Source organism: Spermophilus citellus, assembly GCF_964194105.1.
Source record: "Spermophilus citellus genome assembly, chromosome: 13".
Lineage (NCBI taxonomy): Eukaryota > Metazoa > Chordata > Mammalia > Rodentia > Sciuridae > Spermophilus > Spermophilus citellus.
The window spans coordinates 95,634,837-95,647,399 of NC_138193.1; the positions used below are offsets into that span (position 1 = coordinate 95,634,837).

General features: G+C 49.1%; 1 protein-coding gene across 2 annotated transcripts in view; it reads right to left on the reverse strand.

Moving 5' to 3' along the window:
• The window catches only part of MAPRE3 (microtubule associated protein RP/EB family member 3), a 53,653-nt gene that overhangs the window by 1,780 nt on the left and 39,310 nt on the right, over window positions 1-12,563 (reverse strand). Inside the window, exons 2-4 of one of the 2 annotated variants that reach the window (XM_081264100.1) lie at window positions 2,682-2,809; window positions 1,904-2,049; window positions 1,151-1,307 (exon numbers count right to left, since the gene is read on the reverse strand). In XM_081264100.1, the coding sequence (XP_081120226.1) occupies window positions 1,151-1,307; window positions 1,904-2,049; window positions 2,682-2,802 (424 nt within the window). In that variant the 5' untranslated portion in view covers window positions 2,803-2,809. Of the gene's footprint in view, window positions 1-1,105; window positions 1,308-1,903; window positions 2,050-2,681; window positions 2,810-12,563 lie in introns of both variants that reach the window. The other variant, XM_081264099.1, reaches the window with a different exon arrangement.

Consider the following 12,563-nt stretch of genomic DNA (forward strand, 5'->3'; position numbering starts at 1 on the left):
CGGCCACACATGACACTACAGCAGCTAGGCAGCCCTTTGACAAGCCTGGGAGAGCAGGGACCACAGGGAACTAAAGGAAGGTATGAGAAGTCAGGGCACAAAGAGAGCTGGCCTGAGGGAGGACTGATGTGCTGGGGCTGTGAATCAGAGAAGTGGAGCTGGGAGAGTTCAGGGCCCTCTTAAACTGACAGCAGGAACCCAAGAGAAAGCAGTTGGCTCAGGGTTTCCCCTAACACAAGCAACTAGCCCAAAGCCACCCTCCCTGTGAAACCTGTCCCACACCTCCTGGGTCCCTGTCTTAGGATGGGCTCTGTTGCCCTCTGCTGGGCTGGACCCTCTAGCCACACAGCTGGGCAGGGACCCCAGCTCCTCCCAGCATAGCCTGCATGCTATGGCCACTTGCTTTCTAGCCACTTCACCTCCCTAGATAGAGCGGCTGCTTCTAATGCAAAGCAAGCAGGTGAGTGGGGACAGGCCCAGGCGGGACAGCAGCGCAAACAGAGGAGGCGGCTCTGCTATGACGGGTCAGATGTAGGCTAGGGCTGCTCCTCTCTCTTCCTTCCCAACCTTGCTGTCCCCCCAAAGGCCCCATTGCTTCTTCCCCTGCCCCTTTAGCACCCAGACAAAGGCTCATTCTAGAGATTCATCTCTTGAGGACTTTGCGCTAAGGGCCTTGGAATGGGGGGGAGATAGGATCCAGCTTGGCAAACTTCTGCCCCTGGGTATACAAAGGGCAGGGACAGGAAGGGACTATGGTGCTGGTATAAGACCTTGGCCTAATGAACTTGGACAGAGAAATCATGCCACTTTGCTGCCTGTGATCTTGAAGGCAAACAAGTTAGCTCATGCTAGGATAAGAAACAAAGTCCCCTGGGCCTCAGATGCCACTGTGCTGGTGCAGGTGGCTTTCAGAGTGGGTTTTGGAGCCCTCTCACCCCTTCCTGAGATTCCCAACAAGCAGGCAGCAGGCGGCGCCATCTGAACTCCGTGATAACAGTCTCCTCCAGGCTGGTAAGGCCAGGCCGGCGGCCCTGGGGGCACTCCTGGCTGTTGAGTCCTGCCGGCCTGGCCCCCCAAACTCCCTCCCCCAGCTCGGGCACGTTACCTGCTGTGCCAATGAGTTTCTTGGATTTGTTGAAGATCTGATCACCTGGGTTAGGAGGTGGTGCTACGTCCTGGCCCTGCCGCGCCAGCAGAGGGTTGTAATCCTTTCCATCATAGTTTGCGTCAAAGAATTTCTTAAACCACTGAATAAACTCAAAATTATCTTGGAATTTTCCTTTCACTAATTTTTCTACAGGAATGATCTGAAATAGACCACATAAGCAGAGCACTTTAGCCGCCTGCTGCGCAGGGCCGCCTTCCTCTGTGAGAGGACCGCTGCTCTCAGGAAAGCCAGCCCTGGGCTGCAGCATTGCCCACCTTCTCCACCTGCCCCCCTCCCATGGCACCAGAACAGACAGGCAGGCTGGCAGGCCGGCCAGTGATCCAGAAGCCATCCTTCTCCCATCGGCTCAGGAAGGACTGTGTATGGATGTCTCTTGGTTCTGCTGCCTGCACGTGAGCTGAAAGCTCAAGACCCACAGCCCTGGGACTATTGAGGTGGGAAAGTGAGCAAGGAGATTTCTGCAGCCCTCCAGAGACACACAACAGGAGTGGTATACAGTGCCTGAGTATTTAGGGGTGTGGGGTCTGTGGAGGAGAAAGGGATGGCAAGTGGTGGTGGGTCTCACTGTGCTTTGGGCTGGGGAAGCATTTCCTTTGGAGAGTTGGGTGGAGGAGGGAGTGAACACACACACACACACACACTGGAGTGACCCAAGCAGCCTATCACTCCAGCTGGTGGGCCATCTTCTTCCCTGGGTACATAGCTCCTCAGGGCCCCAGAGTGGCAGGCACCTACTTTGTCAACACCCATCTTCTTGAAAGCTGCTTGCAGCACCTTGAAGTTGTGGATGTATTCATGTTCTAGTTTGGCCTGGAACTTGACCTTCCTCAAGTGCACACAGCCAGGGAAGAGCATGTCCATGAACTGGCAGTAGGCTGCCCCTGTGGAGAGGCACGGCTGACTGAGGCAGGTCCCAGCTGCTCCCCTTCAGCTGCTCTCTCACCCCCACAGGCCCTGTGCTGGTCTACTCCCCTGACCTGGACCCTCATCTCTCTCCTTGTCATGGGGTGAGGCCAATCATACTACTTACCAGTTAGACACAGCCAATTTCCCCCCAGCTTTCTAAGAATATGCCTATTTGTTACTATTGCTGCATACTGTATGCCACCACCATTCTGAACACTGTGTAAATGTGGCTCAATCCTAACAGTGACCCTAGGTAGATAGTTGATGGGATTGCAACTGTACAGATGAGAAAAATGAAACCTTGAGAGATGTAATGATGTTCCTAGAGCTGCACCAGCAGTATAGGAGCTAAGAGCTGGACCCACAGCAGCTACATTGACCCTGTGCTGTTAACCTGTGGCCTGTTTTTTAACCCCCCATGGGCGCCTCTCTGCCTCTTCACTTTTTCTGCTTGTTTCCTGGCTTCAGCTTCAAGCAGTGTGACTACTTTGGCTCTACAGCTCTTCTTCATACTAATGACAAGAAACTTTATTTGCTGTACTCTTCTGCCTTCACACCCTGGCTTCCTTTCCCTGCAGCAGGGCTGCTCCCCATCCCCACCTCCTACCTGAACAGAGCTGTTCTATCTTGGTATAGTTGAGGTGCAGGGAGTCATTGACCCATGCAAGCATATCATGGCGACTCAGATTTTCACTGGTCACAGATGTGGAGTACACATTGACGGCCATACCCCAGCTGCAAAGAAAGAACAGAGGTGAGGTCAGACCTGGGGCCTCATGCTGTCCTTCAGCAGCAGACAGAGGAGGAGCTGGATGCCCCCTGGGGAAATGAGAAAACGCACTGCCTTCAGACCAGCTTTGCAGTTCACCCTCCTAGAGAAGGGGCACTTTCCTTAAACATTTAACAAGTGTCTTCTATACACCAGATCTGTGCTAGGATGTGGTACAAAGTTAAGATGTGGTCTCTGTCTTCCAGGAGTTTAGATGGGCAAATTCCTTCAGCAGGGAGAGATGGGGCAGTAAAAGAAGCACATAAAAATTCAAGAATGGCACAAACAAGGGTGTGCTCACTTCTGCTTGGCAGGGTCATTAAAGGTTCAGAGTAGAGATGTTGGAACCTGACGGGAGTAGGAATTTTCCAGACACACAAAGGGATGTGGTAGAAAGGTATTGCAGGCCTAAGGACTAACAAGAACAAAGACACAGCTTATTCCTGGAACTCAGAGTTGTTCAGCAGGCCTGGGGAGCAGGTTTCTGTGTTGGGGTGTGGAACATTGAGGTTGGCAGACACAGATCTGGAAGGGCTTTGTTTACCAGGATGAGAAGTCTGGATTTTCTATTTAGTCAAAGGGAAGCCATCAGAGGGATATTAAGTGATAGTAACCTCACCAGATTCTGTGTTTTAGAAAGCTAATTAAGCTTTACCTCTGACTTCAGACTCCCTACTCCCATGACCTATTGGCTAACCCAGAGGCACCTAAATTCCACTTGTCCAGAACCTTCTCTTAAAGCATGTTTCTGTTCCTGTATTTATTATTGTGGTGAATGTCACCCTGGTCCCCAGTCACTTGATTTGGAAACCTGTCAGGTTGCCCCAGCCAGTCTACTCTCCCTCCAGTACATATCTGCTCATGCCTCAACCCTCCCTCCTCCAGATGCCTAGATGTTCCCACCCTGGGACTTCTCTCTAGCCAAAGCTACCAGGAGCCTCCTTAGAGGCCTTCTATCTTCCAGCTCCTCCCTCCCACAATCCATCCCTGACACTGCTGTGGTCAGAATCCATCTAAAAGTAGGCCTGGCCATCCACACCCTAGCTTCAAACGCTTTTAGCCAACAGTTGTAAACAGGACACTGTTGGCCTTTTCAACCTCATCCGCTTGAACTCTTTAGTACTCACAGTGTTGGAAACAATTTTGAGTTAGTGTCCAATATTTTTTTTTTAAAGAGAGAGAGAGAGAGAGAGAGAGAGAGAGAGAGAGAGAGAATTTTAATATTTATTTTTTAGTTTTCGGCGGACACAACATCTTTGTTTGTATGTGGTGCTGAGGATTGAACCTGGGCCGCACGCATGCCAGGCGAGCGCGCTACTGCTTGAGCCACACCCCCAGCCCAGTGTCCAATATTTTAAAGTTGGAAGCTTCACACAAACAATGTGGGATTTCTGGTTTTTGGCAACTGTGGGCCTGTGTTCTGGCACCACAACCAAGCTGGAGCTGAGTAGGGGCGCCCACCTCTGGTCATCAGGTGGACTGCTTCCCTATCCCCCATCCCCATCCCCAGAGAGGCCAAGTGTCTGCTGTTTGTCACTGTTAAGAGGGAACCATTTCTTGTAACTAAGTCTTTATCAGAAATGGAGAAACAACATAGACCAAAAGGACCTTGTATTCTGAGAATTGTGATAGTTCATTTTTCTAGGGTGAAGAAGTTCCCCCTATGCGTAATATACAAAGTATCTCTGTGAAGTAAGAATACACATAGCCCACTTCCCCATAGGCAACCCAGTCCCCTGTAAGCAGCTGAATGTGACCCCTTCTCTACCACTTATCCAACTCCTAAATGAACCCCACCACTCCAGCCTTAACTCCCACTTCATTCCCCCAGTGAGAATCTGGTGGCCACTCCCCACTCACCCTGTCCACAGTGCTGCTCCCACTGCAGAGTCTGTTCATTCACTGCTCCCCAGTCCCTGGACCAAAGCCCTGGGGCTACATGGGTATCTGCTTATTATAACTCCAACTCCTGCACCCTACCCCAGACCCCTGAATCAGAATCTGCCTTGGACCAAGACACCCAGAAGGCCTGCAGGCACAGTCAGGTGTGAGAAGCGTGCTGTAGAGAAGGGGCCCAGCTTGGCATCCTCTGGACTTGCTCCCCTCACACTCCCTCTCAACCGTAAGCATATTTATCACATGAAACCACCTAGGTACATTTAACTTAATATAATTCTTTTGAATAAAAATCATGATGAAAACCCTCTTATTTATTCTAGTCATTCTTCCTTTTAAAAATAAGCCTTGTATTTCATTGCCCAGAGAAACAGAGGCCAGGCAGGACTCTGAAGCCAAGAAAAACACAAATTATTGTCCTGGGAGCTTCTAAAGACTTAGGACTTGGCAGTTTCAGAGATTTCCCAGAGTAATTTTGACTGCATTTGAAGCTCCTCTTACACAATGGCTTTTAGCCCACTGCCCTGTACCCTGAGCTTCACCTCACACCAAAACTGTTTATATGACCGCTTCCCGAGAAGAAATGGGGATTCTTCTTCCTGTCACAGGCAAGGTGTTCAGTAATGTTGTTGAAGGGTTGAGTGACACACGTCCTCATGTCTTCTCTTTCATCAGCTTCTGGCCTGAGTCCCCCACCTCCCCTCAACCTGTAGGACTTGGCTTCTCCATCCTCTCCAGAAAACTTCCTCTGAGGCCCTGTGGGGCTCTATAGCACTTGAATCACAGCTCCTCGTGGAATTTGTCTGATTCTCTCAAAATCGTCGACCATGTCTCTGTTTTTTCCACCTGTGTGTGAGCTATTCAATGGACAGGCTGTTTCATTTAACTTTGGACCGTGTCTTGGTGGAAGGGAATGGTAGAGAGTTAGGAGTGCACTGCCAAGCTCTCAGGGCACTCACCTAAAGAATCAGTAGTGGGAGCAGATGGGAGCATGAGGACACTATGCTTTGAAAGAGGCAGGATGGGGAGGGTCAAGGAAAGTGCATTTTATTTCCATATTTATTTCATATGAACTGTGAGGAACTGAAAAGATCGTCCATCTTCAAGGAGTTTATAAATCTTACTGGGGAGACACACATGAGAATAGAACCAAATGCCCCAAGGTGTGGTGCTTGCTACAGGAAGTCAGGACAGAGGGAGAGTGCAGATCAGAGTGAGGTTTTTATGAATGGTCCCAAGTATGAGTGGTCAGACTCTGCCAGGTCTTCAGTGGGTCTGCAGAGGCTGGCCAGGCCTGTGTGCGGTGGATATAGGCTATTCTGGTAACTGTCCAGAATGTCTGGAAGCTTTCCAAGACTCAGAGACTCATTTCTCTGGAAGGACCCAGGGCCATTTTTGTCCCTGGGCTTCTGAAGGCAGCATGATTCAGGACCAGCTGTGGCTGACATTCTGCTAGGCCCCAGAGGGTCTCAGCTGGTTGGGGGTGGTTCTGGGGGACTAGAGAGTTCTTAGGGTGGTCCTAGGAATTCCTGAGCCCCTTTAGGGATTTTGTTCTGTTTAATGGGTATAAGTTTCAAAGGCTGCTGCTGCTTCTGATGATGATGATGATTTTTCCATACTTGGGATTGAACCCAAGGTTGGTCTTGGTCTATTTCTGAACTACATCCCCAGCCATTTTTTATTTTTTATTTTAAGACAGACAGAGTCTTGCTACATTGCTGAAACTGGACTGAAATTGCTACATTGCTGAAATTTTGATCCTCCTGCCTCAACCTCCTAGGTTGCTGGGATTACCAGTAGGAGAATCTGCACCTTTGATTATTGAAGAAAAGCAGAGGCAGTGGTCCTAGTCCAAGGTTGTGCTGTGGATTTTGACTGAAATTATTTGAGCCTCAAAGATACTCCAACCTGAGTGTGGGCTCTCTGGGATTGAATACATCTCAAAGGCTCCTTGATAGAAGCAGCCCAAATGTGTGTGTGCACATGTGTATAATAAATGTTAGTGTAGATGTGTGTATGTATAATAGGTATATACATATTATGCTCACACTCCAGGTAATTTTGATGTACAGCCAGTCATTAGAACCTCAGCCCTCACTGGATACATGGGCTTAGCTGGGATTTACTGGCCTATGTTGCAGTGGTATAGGTGGGGATGCTGGGCCGTTTTGCCCTCTCCCTAGAGGTATGTGTTAGCCATCTTCCTTCTTGGTACCAAGGAAAAATCGCCAGTTTCCCTGGAGTTTAGAACACAGATGAAGAACCTGCTATCAGGAGTTACCAAGAGCTACATAGCTATTTGGAAAATGCTCAGGTCTTCTTGGGTTGGCCAGAAACTCCCAGTTTTGTCAATGCTTGATGATGGGAGGGCATAGATCACCTTTGATCAGTCTGAATCTAGGGTCCCAAAGTGGCCACAGTGCCTGAAAGAAGGGAGCTGAAAGAGACTACCCCTTTAGGGTCTACTAGTCAGTCATGCTTCACCCCCATAGGGTTTGGGGGAAGGGGGGACAGCTAGTACTAAGACTAGAGCCATTGTCTGGACTCAGGACTGGCTCAGGTTTGCTCTCACAGGTGGTGCTACTTTCTGCCCTGGTTGGGGTCCATCTTGACTCAAGAGACTTTTCTAAGGCACCCCAGGATCTCTAAAATGACCCTCTGTCACACTTTCTGGAGCTTTATGAAGAAACCAGCCTTCCTGCTTCCTCACCTCTTGTCTCACTAGGGAGGGCAGTGCCCTTTTAGTTTCTCTTTCCTGGGTTTGGCCTTGTGCATGGAACTAAACATGACCAGCAGGTGGCACTCTGGTCCTGAACAAAGACTCCTTTAACCCCTTCCCACATCCACCAAACCCCTTTCCCTAGCTCAATTTAGAAAAAGGAAAGCCCCTAACTTTGATCTGGCTCCCCAGAGAAGAAGCTGGTTTCTACCAAGACCCAGTGGTGTCAGGGAAGGGGGTTGAGTGCACTGAGTCTCAAACTCCAGTTGCGTTTCCTGGTCCACATGTTCTCTCAGAGCTGGGCCAGCTGGAGTGGTCTGGGTATGAAGTCTGCTCTAATATTTTGGACTGGACTAAACTAAAGCCACAAGTTGAACTCATAAACTGGTCCAGATTCTGATGGCCTTTTGAATTGGGCATTGACATGGGCCTGGACTCAAATAAGGGCAGTTGCTGGGCAGAGGTACAGAAAGCACTTGCCCATGTATCTGAAAAAACACACTTGTTGCCAGGTGCAGTGGCGCATGCCTGTAATCTTGGTGGCTTGGGAGGCTGAGGCAGGAGGATTGCAAGTTCAAAACCAGCCTCAGCAACTTAATGAGGCTCTAAGCAACTTAGTAAGACCCTGTCTCAAAATTAAAAGTGGCTCAGTGGCTAAGCATCCCTGGGTTCAATCTCTGGTACCAAAAAACAAAACAAAACAACCCTTGCCCCCTGCTAAAACAAAACAAAACAAAAAACAACAAAACCCCCACACTTGTTACCAAGAGCTCTTCACCTCCCTGAAAGAATGGTAGGGAACTACCAAGATCAGGCAGGCCCTGTCTTAAAGGCTGCACTAGCAGGGCCTTCCACTCCTGTCTCTATGTTTCCACTCTCACCAATGGTACATGGTGACCATCAAGAGTAGGAGGAGCTCCTGACTGGGTTATAGCATGACACCCTCCAGGTTGGCTGGAAACCCTATTTAAGGATCAAGGTAAGATGTTGACTTTGAAAAAAGCCTGCTGTACAGGGACATGACTCCTGCTAGTAGGTCTGGAGATGGAGCAAACCGGAAGTTGAGGGGGTTTAATCTGGTGACTTTGCTAAGTCACTTCCTGGGCTAGGACCATCAGGCTTATGGTGTAGTCACCAGCAAGGAAAGGCTGCTATGGTTCTCACTGTGAGAGGGGAGCTGCTGTAGACTGAGAGCTTGAAAATGGTCATCAAAAACCAAATCTTGATATTTCATAGTCAGAAGAGTTCCCTCCCAGACACCAAGGCGGCACTTATTTAGGCAGTTCTATTCCTAAATCTTAAAGATGGTCAAAAAATTTGCATAACTCTGAAATCTCACATTCTAATATTGAATGATCTTAGCAGCAGCCTAGATCTAATTATAAAATCTATCTTCCACAAATACGTCCTAAAGACAATGTAGGGCCCCTCAAACTTCCCTAATTCTCTAGGGCTCTCTTTACCCCAAGTTTAGCCCTATTCTAGTTGGGCCCTGGAGAACCCCCTGCAGATCCCATGTCACCACCTCCACCCTGTGTGGCTAGCAAAGGCATATAGGTACTCCAGAACTGTAGGTGGTGGCTGGCATGCCACCAGCCAGCTTCAAAATGTCTGTGCATTTAGAGGTCTGGATCATCATCAGACCACTTAGGTTCAACTCCTGGCTCTACTGTGTCCTGTTTGATTTTAGGCCTCAGTTTCTTCATCTATAAAATGGAGACGGTGACAATTCCCACATCATAGAGCTATTGTGGGGACTAAGTGAGCCATGCATACAAAGCACTGAGCACAGCGCCTGGTACGCAGCATTTGCTAAGTGCTTTCAGCATCACTGGGAATACAGTGAGAATCCAAGGGGACTTGTTTGAGAAGCAGGTGTCTGACACACTGTCAGCTTAGAGCCTCTGAGACTATGGAACGGCCAATCCAGAAGGGAGACACACTATAAAATTGTGCTTTTATCTGCCCCTTGTATCTAGAACAGCTATTTGGACTTCTTAAAGCTGCATCTCTGACCACGATCCCTCCCCAGTTCCACATTTCCCACGTCTTCTCTGTAGATGTCATCTTACCGGCCAGGGAAACCAGAACAGATGCTGTGGGATCAGAGGAGAGAGTTCTGCAAAGCCTGCCAAAACGTGTCTGCTCCTGAGGTGGGGCTATGCCCATTGTCACTGGGCTACCCCTTCCAGCCCAGGCCCAGGGGGGCTGAAGTCACCTGTTTGGAAAATCTGCAAAATTGCTACCCTTTCCCCCCTTGGCTCACACATCCAGGTTGTTCTGGGGTTGCATGGAGGCGATATGTAAAAGCAGGGATGAAGGGTTCTGAGGGGCTGGAGGAGCCTGCCAGCGGGTCACAAAGCCCTGGCACATGCAGCCAATCATCTTCTTCTCATGGCTGAGCAAGGACCTGACTCATAGAGAGGCTCAAAGCTGAATTGGTTAAAGGTACAGATGGGACAACTGGGGTAGTACCAGGGTTGGCTGGGGGACCGGCATGTGTCTACTTCAGCAGATCCAGGACAAGGGATAGTTATAGGGTCAGGTAGGGACTGGAGCTTTTCCAGGATTCTGTTCTCCTGAAACTTTCAGGTCTTTTACCTCTTTCTCAAGATCCTAAGCCCAGCTGAGATCCCAGACATTGGTTCCTGGATGTGTCCCTGAACACAATCTGAACTCACAGAGGCTTCCCCAGGCTGGTCTGGTGATGCTGCCATTCCCCTCGTATCCGCTGGTTAGCGGAAGCCACACTCAGGGAGAGTACCAGATGGTTGCTCTATCTGACCTGACTCACAGGCTTAAGGGAAACCTGGAGTGTAGTAAACAGAAATCCTATTGCTAAAATTAATCTCATTTAGTAGGGCCTGGCTAAGTGGGCAGATAGAAAGGCAACACTTTCTTTCTAAAGGTTCTTCCCTGAAAGTCTAAGTTCTTTAAACACTTATGTGGGTGTGTTGAGGAGTGGGGGGGTGGCACTGGGGATTGGGCACAGGGGCATGCTAACACTAAGCTACATCCCCACCCTTTTTATTTTGAGACAGGGTCTTACTAAGCTGCCTGTGCTGGCCTTGAATTTGGCATCCTCCTGCCTTAGCCTTCTGAGTGGCTGGGATTATAGGTGTGCACCATTGCTCCTGGCTAAACAGCTACTTTTAAGCCAACAAACTTTCATGGAGCCATCATCAAACCAAGGCTACCAGTAGTAGCTTCTGGAGCCTGCAGTGTGGCGAGACAGGGTTTATGGCAGACATGGAACTTGTTTGTGCGCTTTGCCACTTTCTGCTTAGAGACATTTGGGAAGTGGATGAGGGAATCCATGCTGCAGTTCTCATATCTGAAGAGTCTGAATGGTGACATTAAGGAGAGTACAAGAATACAAGAGACGCTGCCTGTGGGAGCCACAGTCTCTTCATCACCTTGGAGGCTAAGCAATTTCAAGAATCATATTTAACTCACATTCTTCTCTCGAGCACCCTGCAGCCCCTCTGACCAGGGTCCTGGGTAGGGAGAAAGCAGGAACAGGCTTGGCTTTCCATTCTCTGCTGCCTGATCTTCATGGCCCTTTGTAACTTTTGGAACTATGCCACTCATTTCTCTCTTCAGTTACTGTGGGCTCTGCTTGATAAGTAAATCTTGAAGGGACAGGTCACCAGGGTGGGGTCAGATGGCAGGTGGACTCAGAAAGGACAGTTTTCTTGTCTTGTTTCTGTGTGTCCATCTGGAGGAGGTGCTGCTGGCTACGTGAAGGGGTGAGCAGAATGCCAGCTGCATTCTCTGTCCTGCACAACCACATGCATCAGAAAGCCTGGGGTTCTTAGGAAGAGACTTGAATGTCTCCTCCTCTGACGCATGGACCATGGTGCTGCCAGATTCCTCAGAGCAGGGCTTAGCATGGTCCCAAAGTGGAACCTGCTGGGAGCACCTCTCTGCCTGACCTGCTCTGGGGGTGGGTAGCTGGCCCATCTGCAGCTGGCCTGAGGACAGGGAGGGAAAGCAGCTGCAGGAGCTGCTGTGACGCATTGGGAAGGACTTCCTTGTTTCCAGTAGCCCTAGAGAATCTCATGCTTCCTTCGTGGTCCTTCATGCTCCTTCATGCTCCAAAATCATGGCTGTGTCTTGGGGGACACATACAAGCCACGTCATTTTACGTTTCTTCAAAACTCTTTCTTCAGCAGTCTGGTCGGTCTGTAGCTGCCAGATGGGCTAAGCAGCATGTCCTCGCCCTTCTCAAAATGCTTGGAGTCCATGCGCTGTTAGCCTGCTTCCCTCCATCCCTACACGTGGCCCCTTCTCTGCTCTCATCCTTCTTTCCTCTCCACATTCATCCCCTCTCAGATACCTCCCAGTTTTATTTCCTTGCCTTTGTGACAGGCCCTGACTGCTCATTTATCCTCTAGCCTGTCCACCAGAAAGTCTGACCTGATGTCTACAACAAATGTAGTTAAGATTCAGTATTATTTGATTCTGTCCTTCCTCATGACCCCAAGTCCACTCTACCTGCCTGTCCAGCAGGACTAACTTCAAATGGAGACAGTCAGCACCCCCTAGTGGGGACACACACGGAGGGCTTGCCTCCTTTCATGTAGCTGCTTTCCTGGCCTGCCCGCAGTGCCCCTCTCATGGGTTAGAACAAACATCTTCAAAAATTTTTAATTATGAACTCTTCCGAGTTATATGAGGAAATAAAAACAGGAGTCAAGTGATTTACCTAAGTTCAAGATCAACCACTGGCACAGTCAGAGCTGAGCCCAGGCCATCTGAACCCAATCCCATGCTCTTTCCATGCCAGCGCACTGTGGCAGGAAGAGAAGTTTGATTTTACAAAGCTCTGGTATAGGAAGAGGAAAAAAGAATCTCATAGATTCTTCTTTATCTCTCTCTAAGTTATTGCAACATTGGCTTAATTTAAAAAAATTTTTGTAGTTGTAGATGGACAGAATGCCTTGATCTGTTTATTTTTATGTGGTGCTAAGGATGGAATCCAGTGTCACATGTGCTAGGCAAGTGCTCTGCCACTGAGCTATAGCCCAAGTCTTTTTTTTTTTAATATTTATTTTTTAGTTTTCGGCGGACACATCTTTGTTTGTATGTGGTGCTGAGGATCG